At 39.9% G+C, this 13,196-nt stretch overlaps 1 protein-coding gene across 7 annotated transcripts in view; it reads left to right on the top strand.

Moving 5' to 3' along the window:
• The window catches only part of LMBR1 (limb development membrane protein 1), a 133,316-nt gene that overhangs the window by 111,484 nt on the left and 8,636 nt on the right, over window positions 1-13,196 (top strand). Inside the window, exon 16 of one of the 7 annotated variants that reach the window (XM_044947119.2) lies at window positions 5,651-6,658. The exons of the other annotated variants lie outside the window; for them this stretch is intronic. Within the exon in view, the coding sequence (XP_044803054.1) occupies window positions 5,651-5,733 (83 nt within the window). The 3' untranslated portion in view covers window positions 5,734-6,658. Of the gene's footprint in view, window positions 1-5,650; window positions 6,659-13,196 lie in introns of those variants that run through there. 7 annotated transcript variants of the gene reach the window in all.

Below are 13,196 nucleotides of genomic sequence, written 5' to 3'. Positions count from 1 at the left end.
TCTCTCACATCGGGGCTTCCCCGGGGGTCCAGTGGTGAAGACTCTGCACTTCCATTCAGGGGGCATGGGTTTGATCCCTGGGCAGGGAACTAAGATCCCACATGTCACATAGCACAACCAGAGAAAAAAATTTTTCTCACATTCACTCTGCCTTTCCATTTCCTTTAATAAAAGAAAAGTGAAAAGAATCAGATTTGTTTATCAAGTAATCAAAGCAGAGAGTTGAGTGTATGATTTTAGTTTAATATGTCGTTGTGAAGGACTGCTCATGAGCTGGGTTTTAAACACATGTTCTTTTCTCTGAGGAGAGTAGAGTAAGAAGTGCGGCCAAAGCAAAAAGCACTAGTGTTAGTCATTCACTTGTGTGTCTGACTCTTTGCGACCCCGTGGACTGTAGCCGAGTGGGCTCCTCTGTCCGTGGGGTTCTCCAGGCAAGAATACTGGACTGGGTTGCTCTTTCCTTCTCCAAAGGGTCTTCCCAACCCAGGGATTAAACCCACATCTCCTGCATTGCAAGCAGATTCCTTACAACTGAGCCACCTGGGAAGCCCTAAAAGCACCAGGGAAGTGTTTAGTTTTTCAGATGAGGCCGTGACATTGAGAGCTACTCTGGAGGCCCCCCCATCTCAGGAGAGTTTCTCTAGGAAGAGAGTGAGTGGATCTCTATTGGAGATCTTAAACGTTCACTTGTTTTAAAATTAGTACTTTAGGTTTGTTCTTGGACTATGATTATAGTTCCCTTTCATTTAACTTTAGTTTGTATTAAAATTCATATACATTACTTCATCTGGACTAGTAAGTTAAATTGCCTTCACATTAGGACAAAATGTATTTGTAGCATATAAACAGTGATGACTAAAATTGATTTGATATTTACAAGCACACTTTCCCATCTCCAAGCCCACACTGGCTCACATTGTTCCCACAACCCTCTCTCCAGCTTTGCTCTACCTCTCCAAGTCTTCTCATTCTGTAAAGACAGGTCAGATTCTCTGTCACGCGTGAAAGGTGTATCAGATTCTTGCTTCAGCCTTGTGTTACACTTGTTTTAAAAAGAGAAAAAGGAGTGAAGCATTGGACACATACTCCAATGTGTTTGAACCTAGAATACACTGTGCAGAGTGAAATGAGCCAGGCACAAAAGGCTACATAGTCTGTGGCTCCTCTCGCATGGGGCGTCCAGAACAGGAAAATCCGTAGAGACGAGAGTGGGTTAGTGGTGGCCAGAGGTGAGGGGGCAGTGGAGAGGGCTGGGGTAGTGATAGAAATGTTTTTCAGTTAGATCGAGATGGTGGCCAATACTTGTTCTCTGGCTTGACTTGTAATCTTATCCCAAGGGTAAATTTTTTTCTTAAATTTTTATTTGTTGATTTTTTTTTAGCCTAGCTGACATACAATATTAGCTTCAGATGATCAGCACAGTGATTTGATGCTTATGTACATTATGCATTGATCCCCACGATAAGCTTAGGGTGAGCATCTGTCATACAAAGTTATTACAGTGTTACTGACCATATTCTCCATGCTGTATATTAAGTCCCTGTGGCTTATTTATTTAATAACTGGAGGTTTGTACCTCTTATCCCCCTTACCTCTTTCACCCACCCTCCCACTTGCCTCCCTTCAACCTGTTTGTCCTCTGTATCTGTGAGTCTGTTTTCATTTTGGTTTGTTTTTTAGTTTCCACATATAAGTAAGATCATATGGTGTTTGTATTTCTCTGTCTGGCTTGTTTCATGATACCTCTCGATCCATCCATGTGTTGCAAATGGCAAGATTTCAGGGTTTTTAATGGCTGACTGATACTGCCTTTGTATGTATGTAACTATGTATATATTGTATGTATTACGTGTCCTTTATCCATTCCTCTGTCAGTGGACACTTAGGTTACTTCCATATCCTGGCTGTTGTGAACAATGCTGCAGTGAACATCGAGGTGCATGTATATTTTGAATTAGTGTTTTGCTACTCTAGCCTTCTTTTCATTTCTGTTTGCATGAAATACTGTTTTCCACCTCTTTTCTTTCAGTCTGTGTGTGCCTTTAGATCTGAAGTAAGTCTCTAGTGAGTAGCATATAAATGGGTCTTGTAATTCTTCTTCTTTTAGCCACCGTATGCCTTTTGATTAGAGCATTTAGTTCATTTATCTGTTTTAAAATAATTATTTATGGGTACTTATTTATTACCAGTTTGTTAATTGGTTTTAAGGTTTTTGGGTAGTTCTTTGTTTCTTCATTTCTTCCCCTCCCTTGTGATTTGATGACTTCATTTAATGTTATATTTGTATTTCCTTCTGTTTAGTTTTCGTGTCTTTTTACTGTTTTTATGTTTGAGGCTGCTATGATACTCATGCATAACAACCTCCTCTGTATAGAGCAGTCCATTTTAAGTTGATGGTTGCGTCAATTTGAGCAGTTTGTAAAAAGCACTGCATCTTACCCTCTTCTTCCTCGCACTTTATGTCTTTGGCATCACATTTTATATCTTTTTATTTTGCGTGTCACTTGACGATTGTTTTAGATATGGATGTTTTTCACTACTTTTGTTTTTCAACCTTTATGCTAGCTTTACTGGAGCTTCCCAGGTGGCTCAGTGGTAATGAATCTGCTTGCCAGTGCAGGAGATGCAGGAAATGTGGGTTCGACCCCTGGGTTGGGGAGATCTCCGGGAGGAGGAAATGGCGACCCGCTCTAGTATCTTGCCTGGAAGATTCTATACATAGAGGAGTCTGGTGGGCTGCAGTCCGGGGTCGCAGAGCGTCAGGTGGCTGCGTGCATGCTACTAGCTTTACAGGCCGCTGAGCCATTACCGTTGTGTTTGCCTTTACTGGTGAGATTTTTTTCTTTTATAATTTTCTTGTTTCTAGTTATGGCTTTTTCTTTTCCCTGTAATGAAGTACCTTGTGAAGCCAGTTTAGTGGTGATGAACCAACTTTCTTAGCTTTTGCTTATCTGGGAAATTATTTCTTCTTCAATTCTAATAATCTTGCTGGTTAGAGTATTCTCGGTTTTAAGTCTTTTCCCTTCAGTACTTTGACTATATCGTGCCAGTCCCTTCCGGCCTGTAAAGGTCATACTGAAAAGCCAGCTGGACTGTGGGCTCCCTTGAATGTGATTAGTTGTCTTTCTCTTGCTGCTTTTAAGAGTCTTTCTTTAATGTTTGGCATTTTAATAATAATGTGGCTTGGTTTGGGTCTGTTTGGATTCATCTTACTGGGGAGCACATGCTCCACCCCTCTCCCCCACCAACGTTTACTCATGCTCTGATGGATAGCTCAGCACCCCTCTTTCTCCTGCACTGTGTTCCTGCTCCCAGTGCTTCCAAGACCTCTGCCATTAGATTAACTTCCAGCCTCTGCACGGTGCACAGGACGGCATTTAAACCTAGCCCCACCTGTGTGTCCCGCTTCACTGCTTGCAGCCCTGGTTCAGGCTGCAGCAGGGGTGCTCTTCAGATGTGTTGGGATAGGAATCAAATACAGCTCTGTCCATTATGTCGTTGAGTGTGTTCCTTTGTCTGTGGTGAATAATTTCATTACCACCTATTCGCTGGCACAACCTAACATGTCATTTGAGAGTCATCTCAGCCATTAACTCCACAGATAAAGTTTTCCTTGAATTTCTCCCCCTTTAAGCTCCCTCCTGCATACTCCCATAATACTTCTCTCTGCTGCTGCTGCTGCTAAGTCGCTTCAGTCCGACTCTGTGCGACCCCAGAGACAGCAGCCCACCAGGCCCCCCCGACCCTGGGACTCTCCAGGCAAGAACACTGGAATGGGTTGCCATTTCCTTCTCCAATGCATGAAAGTGAAAAGTGAAAGTGAAGTCGCTCAGTCGTGTCCGACTTCTAGGGACCCCATGGACTGCAGCCCACCAGGCTTCTCCGTCCATGGGATTTTCCAGGCGAGAGTACTGGAGTGGGGTGGCATCGCCTTCTCTGGATACTTCTCTCAGTCCTCTGCTTATCTGCCGTGTCACTCATCACACTGTATTCTGACTGCTCACGTTTTGCTCCACAAAACTGGTCTCCTTAAGGAAAGCTGTGGTCAGGTGTACCCAGTGTCTGCATGTAGCATTTAGGTCATGTGTGTGCAACGAGGAACTCATGTGCTTTTCAGTTTTCCATTTTACTTAACTGTACAGAGACATCCATGAAGGGAATAAATGGCATACATACCTACTTGTAACTCTTACAGTACTGTGTGGGGTTAGGAATATGATAGCAACTCAAAAATACTGTAAAATGTGACTCATACCACAACAGCAAGTGCAGAAATAAAGAATTTCTAATTAAATCTATTTGGCACAGCCATACACTAATATATCCATGCATGGTATGGAGTATATAGTGTGAAGCCTGTTAAATACATTTTAACAGCTTTATTGAAATAAATGAAAATGACATATTGTAAACTGTACTCATCTAAAGCGTGTAATTTGATAAGTTTTGCCTTAACGTGCGTGACTGTGAATCTGTCACGACAGTCAAGACAGCGAGCAAGTCTGTCGCCCACAGATGCTCCCTTCTGGCCCTGGGTGGCTCCTCCTCATACCGTCCCCCACTCCCCGACCCCAGTGTCGCCAGGCAACCACTGACCTTTCTGTCACAATAAAAGTAGTTCACATTTCCTAGAGTTTTTTGTAAGTAAAATCACTTACTATGAACTATTTTTGTTTCTTTAACTCATTGTATTTAAGATTAACCCATGTTGTATGTGTATTTATCTGTCACTTCCACTGTATAATCATAAGGGATGTGACTTAGGTCATACCTGAATGGTCTAGTGGTTTTCCCTACTTTCTTCAATTTAAGTCTGAATTTTACAATAAGGAGTTCATGATCTGAGTCATGCTCCTGGTCTTCTCCTGATCTGCAGAGAGCCTCTCCATCTTTGGCTGCAAAAAATATAGTCAATCTGATTTTGGTGTTGCCCATCTGGTGATGTCCATGTGTAGAGTCATCTCTTGTGTTGTTGGAAGAGGGTGTTTGCCATGAGCAGTGTGTTCTCTTGACAAAACTCTATTAACCTTTGCCCTGCTTCATTCCGTATTCCAAAGCCAAATTTGCCTGTTACTCCAGGTGTTTCTCGACTTCCTACTTTTGCATTCCAGTCCCCTATAATGAAAAGGACATCTTTTTTGGGTGTTACTTTTAGAAGGTCTTGTAGGTCTTCATAGAACCATTCAACTTCAGCTTCTTCAGCATTACTCATTGGGGCATAGACTTGGATTACTGTGATATTGAATGGTTTGCCTTGGAAACGAATAGAGATCATTCTGTCGTTTTTGAGATTGCATCCAAGTACTGCATTTCAGACTCTTTTGTTGACCATGATGGCTACTCCATTTCTTCTAAGGGATTGTTGCCCACAGTAGTAGATATAATGGTCATCTGAGTTGTATTTGCCCATTCCAGTCCATTTTAGTTCACTGATTCCTAAAATATTGATGTTCACTCTTGCCTTCTCCTGTTTGAACACTTCCAATTTACCTTGACTCATGGACCTGACATTCCAGGTTCCTGTGCAATATTGCTCTTTACAGCATGGACTTCACTCCCATCACCGTCACGTCCACAGCTGGGCGTTGTTTTTGCTCTGGCTCTGCCTCTTCATTCTTCCTGAGGTTATTTCTCCTCTCTTCTCCAATAGCGCACCTACCGACCTGGGCGGTTCATCTGTCAGCGCCATATCTTGCGTCTCATCATCAGCCCACATTAACCCGCAGGGTGTAGTGCTGGTGTAGAGACGAGGACGTCAGTGGGACACAACTGAGTTCAGAAAGAGACCCACGCTCACGCATAGACGGACAGCTGGTTCCCAAGAGCAGCTGAGTGGGAGAGAATTCTCAAGCTTCAGTGACTGGTTACCAAATGCCAAGAAATAAACTTTAATTCATACCTTATACTATATACAGAAATTTACTCAAAATAGGTCACAGACCTAGGTATAAATCTTCTAGAAGAAAACACAAGAGAGAATCTTTGTGACCTTGGTTAGAGCAAGACTTAGCATAGATGACACCAAAAGCACAATCCATAAAAGAAAGGTTGGTAAGTCGGATTCCATCCAATGAAGAACGTCTGTACTTGCTAAAATATTGGCAAAAGAAGACAAAGACAAGCCACTGAATGCGGGAAATATTTTCAAATCACATATCTTGATAAAGAACCTTTATCCAGAGTATGTAAATAGCACAAAAAACTCAACAATATGAAAATCACCCTAATTTTTAAAATGAGCCAAAGATCTGAATAAATATTTCATCAAAGAAAACATACAGATGACAAATGAGCACATTAGTCATCTGGGAAATGCAAGTTAAGTTCACTACACACCTATTAGAAGGGCTGACCTTAAACTGACTGACTATACCAAGTATTGGTAAAGATGTAGAGGAACCAGAGTTTTCATGCACTTGTGATGCAGACATAAAAATGGCATGAGCACTTTGAAACAGTTAGGCCATTCCTTTAAAACTGAAATATACGCCCAGGCATTCCATTTCTATTAACAGTTACTATCCAAGAGAAATGAAAGTCTAAATTCATACAGAGACTTAGATGTGAATGCCCATGGCAGCTTCATTTATAATAGTAGCTAGAAGCTGTAATGGAGAAGGAAATGGCAACCCACTCCAGCGTTCTTGCCTGGACAATCCCATGGACGGAGAAGCCTGGTAGGCTGCAGTCCATGGGGTCGCACAGAGTCAGACACGACTGAAACGACTTGGCAGAAGCTGTAAACAACTCAAATGTCCTTCAGTGGGTGAATAGAAAAACAAATTGTGATATATACAAACAATGCAATAATAGAAAATAGACTATGTCCTTGCTAGTCATTTTGTCATCTGTGGCATTTCTGGGTTGGTTGTTTTTCCACAAGCCAGTGTGTTCGTCAGTTCCCAGCTGAATACTCGAGGTCCTCTGTCTCCCTCCCAGGTTCCCACCCTGTGCAGCTGTCCAGCCGCTGTGCTGTCCCGAGCTCCAGCCGCGCCTCTTTACCTTGGTGAGGCGGCTGGATTCTGTCCCTCTTCCTTTCCACTCTGCATTCAGGAAGCCCTGTTTAGGTAGGAGCTACGGCAGACAGCAGTTCATGGGGTTGCAAAGAGTCGGACACGACTGAGCGACTGAACTGAACTGATGGCATTCAGAGGACCACGTTGCTTGTTTCTCATCTCTTAGCATCATTGACCCTCATTGCTATATGTCCAGGGTCTTGAATACCACAAGTTTGCATATTTTGTCCAGTTTTTTGATTAATGAAAGTGTGAGAGACTGTCTCCTTTATTTAGCTTTGGCTGGACTCTGAAGTCAATGAACATATTTCTAATTGATGTACTATAATGAAAACTTGTTTGCAGAGTAAGACTGGTCAGATTTAAAGTCTTTCCTTTAACAACATTGTCTTCCATTACCCCTAAAAAGTGGGACCTCTTGTTAGTTTTAGAATTTTTGTGTGTATGTGAATAAATAAAACAATTTACAGTGAGGTTATTTACATTAGTCCTGAAATTAATGATGTTCATGATTAATTATGGATTTATATTCTTTAAGTCACATTTAATTTTTGATACTGTGTAGGTAAATTTTATATCAAAAGCCTGGTTTTAGAGAAGGGAATTTAAAAATCTAGTCGAGATAATAATTTATACTAACTATTATGGGAATCCAGAGAGGGGGAAAATGTGTTAATCCCAATATTTTATCAGAGAACATTCAATTTATAAATTTGCTTTCTATAGCAAAATGTATGTGCTCTTTTTGGCAGTCTTTCATTAAAGCCATGGATATTCATGGCAGCCATTTGTATGATATGCCAGCAAACATGATTTATTGAGAAAGTTACTTTAATGGTCCTTTTGGTGTGTCAAGCTTTATATATTCTCTCACAACTTCTTGCTAGTTAAGGAACATGAATATGCTTGCTAAAAGTCACAGTTGACTCAGGTGGGCTAACACACGTAAATTCTCTTGACTCATATTGCAGGTGGAGTAATCAGCTCTGTCTTGAAGTGAGGTTTTGTCCTTAGTTCTTTTATAGGTATGGATAAAAAAAAGATCTTTATTCAAGGAACTATGCATAAGACATTTTCAGTTTAATCCTAGTGCAGGGAGCTGATTTCGTGGTTTATTGTGAAGAGTATTTTATTGACAGATAATTCAGATAATGTAACCATATGCTTAGCTGCTGCTTACTAACTGAGCTTCTTACCTGGTATATCTTTTAAAGAAATGAACTTCTGAATGGAAATAAACTTTTCAGTGTTTGACTAGGAGAGTTGTAGTTATTGTTGTTCAGTCACTCAGTTGTGTCTGTCTCTGCAACCCCATGGACTGCAGCATGCCAGGCTTCCCTGTCCTTCACCATCTACCAGAGCTTGCTCAAACTCATGTCCATTGAGTCGGTGATGCTAACCCACCATCTGATCCTCTGTTGTCCCCTTCTTCTCCTGCCCTCAGTTTTCCCAGCAACAGGGTCTTTTCCAATGAGTCGACCCTTCGCATCAGGTAGCCGAAGTACTGGAGCTTCAGCTTCAGTGACAGTCCTTCCAATGAATATTTAGGATTGATTTCCTTTAGTATTGACTGGTTGGATCTTCTTGCAGTCCAGGGTACTCCCAAGAGTCTTCTCCAGCACAATTCAAAAGCATCAATTCTTTGGTGCTCAGCCTTCTTTATAGTCCAACTCTCACATCCATACATGACTGCTAGAAAAAACCATAGCTTTAATAGACAGATCTTTGTTGGCAAAGTAATGTCTCTGCTCTAATATGCTTCCAGTGAGGAAGCATCTTTTAATTTCATGGCTGCAGTCACCATCTGCAGTGATTTTGGAGCCCAAGAAAACAAAGTCTGTCACTGTTTCCATTGTTTCCCCATATACTTGCCATGAAATGATGGGACCAGATGCCATGATCTTCATTTTTTGAATGTTGAGTGTTAAGCCAGCTTTTTCATTCTCCTCTTTCACCTTCATCAAGAGGCTCTTGAGTTCCTCTTCACTTTCTGCCATAAGGGTGGTGTCATCTGCATATCTGAAGCTATTGGTATTTCTGCTGGCAGTCTTGATTCCAGCTTGTGCTTCATCCACCCTGGCATTTCACATGATGTACTCTGCATATAAGTTAGATAAGCAAGGTGACAATATATAGCTTTGACGTACTCCTGTCCCAGTTTTGAACCAGTCTGTTGTTCCATGTCAAGGACAGTTAAATAACATTAAATAATTAAAATTATCTTATGGTTAGTAGTATTTTAAAATTTGCTGCCTTAGTACCCTTTTATGTCTTTCAGAAATAGAGATTTTGAAGTGTTTTACATTTGTACAAGTCTTTATTAACATGTCATTCACCCAGGGGATTTTTGCAGAAATTTGTGCCTGTGGCTGACTATTTGTTATATAAGTGAATAGTGAAACACTTCGATCAATATTTGGGTAACAAAAGACATATTAATACATCTCTGGTCAATAAGTTGTTAAAACTTTTAAGTATTGCTGTTTTTTCTTAAGTGTTGGTATTATCAATAAAAAAAGTACACTAGTCCAAATGGACTTTATAGTTCAGTCACCCAGTTGTGTCCATCTATTTGTGACCCCATGAACTGTAGCATGCCAGGCCTCCCTCCTGTATATATATATATGTGTGTGTGTATATATGTATATGTGTGTGTATATATATATATGTATGTATTTATATATACTTATATAGGCTATTCCATCCAAAAGCAGAATACACATTCTTTTCAAGTGCCCAAGGAACAGTCTCCAGAATAGATCACATGCTAAGCCTCAAAACAAGTCTTGGTAAATTTATGAAAATTGAAATCATATTAAGCATCTTTTCTAACAGCAATGCTTTGGAACTAAAGAGCAGCTACAATCTTTAAAAAATTCCTGAGACTTCCCTGGTTTGTCCAGTGGCTAAGAATCCATGCTTCCACTGCAGGGGGCGTAGTTTTGATCCCTGCTTGAGACCCCACATGCTGTGTGGTGTAGCCAAAAGATAAATTCTCTGAATCACCTTTGCAGAGAAAATGAAAGTGTATTAAAAAACAAACAAAAAACTTCCCAGAGCACAAACATAGGGAGGCTAAGCAACATGTTCCTAAGCAACCAATGGGTCACTGATGAAATCAAAGGAGAAATTTTAAAATACCTATAGACAAATGAAAACAGTGAGCCAAAATCTATGGGGTTCAGGAAAAGCAATTCTAAGAGGGACATTTATAGTGATACAGGCCTACCTCAGGAAACAAGAAAATTTTCAAATAAAGAATCTTACAGAGAAAGGAGAGCAAACAAAACACAACATTAGTAGAAGGAGAGAGTCATGAAAAATCAGAGCAAAGATAAATAAAACGAAACTTAAGAAAATAGAAATCAATGAAATTGAGAGCTGGTGTTTGAAAAGAAACAAAATTGATAAACCTTTACTCAGACTGATTACGGAAAAAATGTGAGGGCCCAAATAGCAGAAATTATAAAGAAGACATTACAGCCTACACCACAGAACTACAAAGGATCATAAGAGATTACTAAGAAGAACTGTATGCCCCAATAAAATGGACAGCCTAAAAGAAGTGGACAAATTCCTAGGAGTGTACAGTCTCCCAAGACTGAACCAGGAAGATATAGAAAATATGAACAGGTAGTTACTAGTAATGAAATAGAAATGAAAACTCCAACAAACACAAGTCCAGGACTAGACAGCTTCATAGGTGAATTCTAACAAACATTTGGAGAAGACTTAACACCTGTCCTTTTCAAACAGTCCAAACAATTGCTTAGGAAGGCACACTGTCACCCTGGCATCCCTGGTATTAAATCAGACAAAGATATCACACACAAAAAAATTATTGTCCAATATCACTTGAGTCAGCATGTGCAAAAATCCTCAACAAAATCTTAGCAAAGTGAATTCAACAGTACATTAAAAGGATCACACACTATGATCAAGTGGGATTTATTCCAGGGATGCAAGCAAGGATGGTTAAATATCTGCAAATCAGTGTGATATATCAAATTAAGAAACTTGAAGTATGCAAATCATATTGCTTATCTCAGTAGATACAGAAAAATCTTTTGACAAAATTCAGCATCCATTTATGATAAAAACTCTGCACACACTGGGTAGAGGGAACATACCTCAACATAATAAAGGCAATATATGATAAACCCACAACTGACATCAAACTCAGTGTTGAAAAGTTGAAAGCATTTCATTAAAGATCAGGAACAAGATAAGGATGCCCATTCCTGCCACTTTTATTCAACACACTAGGGGAAAACCTAGCCACAGCAGTGAGACAAGAAAAAATAACTAAAAGGAACCTAAATTAGAGAAAAAGTAAAACTACCACTGTTTTCAGGTGACATATACTAATAGAATCCTACAGACACTGCCAAAAAACCACTAGAGCTTATCAATGAACTCCATAAAGTTCCAGGATGTAATATTAATATATAGAGATTAGTAGACAGAAATCTGTTGCATATCTCCACACTAAAAACAAACTATCAGAAAAATTAATTTAAAAAAGAATCCCATTTACCATTGTATCAAAAAGAGCAAAATACCTAAGAGTATATCTAAATAAGGAGATTAAAGATCCATGCTCAGAAAACTATGACGTTGATGAAAGAAATTGAAAGCAACAAAAACAGATGAAGGGAAATACAATGTTCATGGATTGGAAGAATTAACACTGTTAAAATGACCATACTACCTAAGATAATCTACAGATTCAGTACAATCAAAATACCGATGACATTTTTCACAGAAGTAGAACAAATAATTCTAAACTTCGTGTGGAACTATATAAAAGATACTGAAGTACCAAAACAGCTTTGAAAAAGAAGATTAAAACTGGAGGTCAGTGTGCCCTGATTTTAAACTATACCACAATATTACATCCATCAAAACAGCATGGTACTGGTACAAAAACAGACATATATGTCCATGGAGCAGAATAGGAAGCCCAGAAACGAATCCATCCACCTATGGTCAATTAATCTGTGACAGAGGAGGCAAGAATATACAATGAGGAAAAGAAAGCCTCTTCAGTAAATGATGTTGTGAAAAACTGGGCGGCTACATGCAGAGGAGACTGAACCATGTTCTCACATCATGCACAAAAATAAATACATCACAGGTTAGAGATGTAAATGTTAGACCTGAAGTCATAAATCTTCTAGAGGAAAGCATAGGCAGTATGCTCTCTAACATTGGTCTTAGCAGTATTTTGGGGAGATCTGTTTCCTCAGGCAAGGGGTGCAAAAGCAAAAATAAGCACATGGGACTACATCAAACTAAAAAGCTTTTGCACAATGAAGGAAACTAAACAAAATGAAAAGGCTGCCCACTGAATGGAAAAGATACTTGCAAATGATATATCCAATAAGGAGTTAATATCCAAAATATTACAAAGGATCAATGCCAAGAAACCAAACATCCCAGTCCAAAAATGGGCAGATTTAAATAGACATTTCTGCAAAGAAGACATACAGATGGCCAAAAGATACATAAAAAGATGCCCAGCATCATTAATTATTAGAGAAATGCACATCAGAATTACACTGAGGCATCACCTCACACTGGCCAGAATGGCCATCATCAAACAGTTTATATATAAACGCTGAAGAGGGTGTGGAGAGAAAGGAACCCTCATGCTCTGTTGATGGGAATATTGATTGGTGCAGCCATTGTGGAGAACAGTATGGAAGTTCCCTAAAAAACTAAAAATAGAGCTACCATATGATCCAACAGTCTTACTCCTGGGTAGTTTTCTGAAGAAAATGAAATCCCTAATTAGAAAGTAAATATGTACCCCTGTGTTGATTGCAGCATTATTTACAGTAGCCAAGATTCGGAAGCAGCCTCAGTACCCATGAACAGATGAATGGATAGAGATGTACGTGTGCGTGTGCACGCGCGCGCGCACACACACACACACACACACACACACAGAGGAATATGACTCAGGCGTAAAAGACTGACATGTTGCCATTTGTGACATGGGTAGACCTAGAGGGCATTATGCTTGATAAAATAGGCCAGATAATGACAGATACTGTGTGATTTCACTCACATATGAACTCTAGAAGACAAAAATGAGCAGCCAAACAGAATCAGAGTCACAGACACAGAGAGCAGACAGGTGGCTTCCGGGACTGGGTGGTGAGTGGGAGAGAAAAA

The sequence above is a fragment of the Bubalus bubalis genome, chromosome 8 (genome assembly GCF_019923935.1).
Source record: "Bubalus bubalis isolate 160015118507 breed Murrah chromosome 8, NDDB_SH_1, whole genome shotgun sequence".
In the NCBI taxonomy this organism is placed as follows: domain Eukaryota; kingdom Metazoa; phylum Chordata; class Mammalia; order Artiodactyla; family Bovidae; genus Bubalus; species Bubalus bubalis.
The sequence above is the reverse complement of the archived record's forward strand: the minus strand, read 5'-3'. Positions and strand labels throughout refer to the sequence as shown.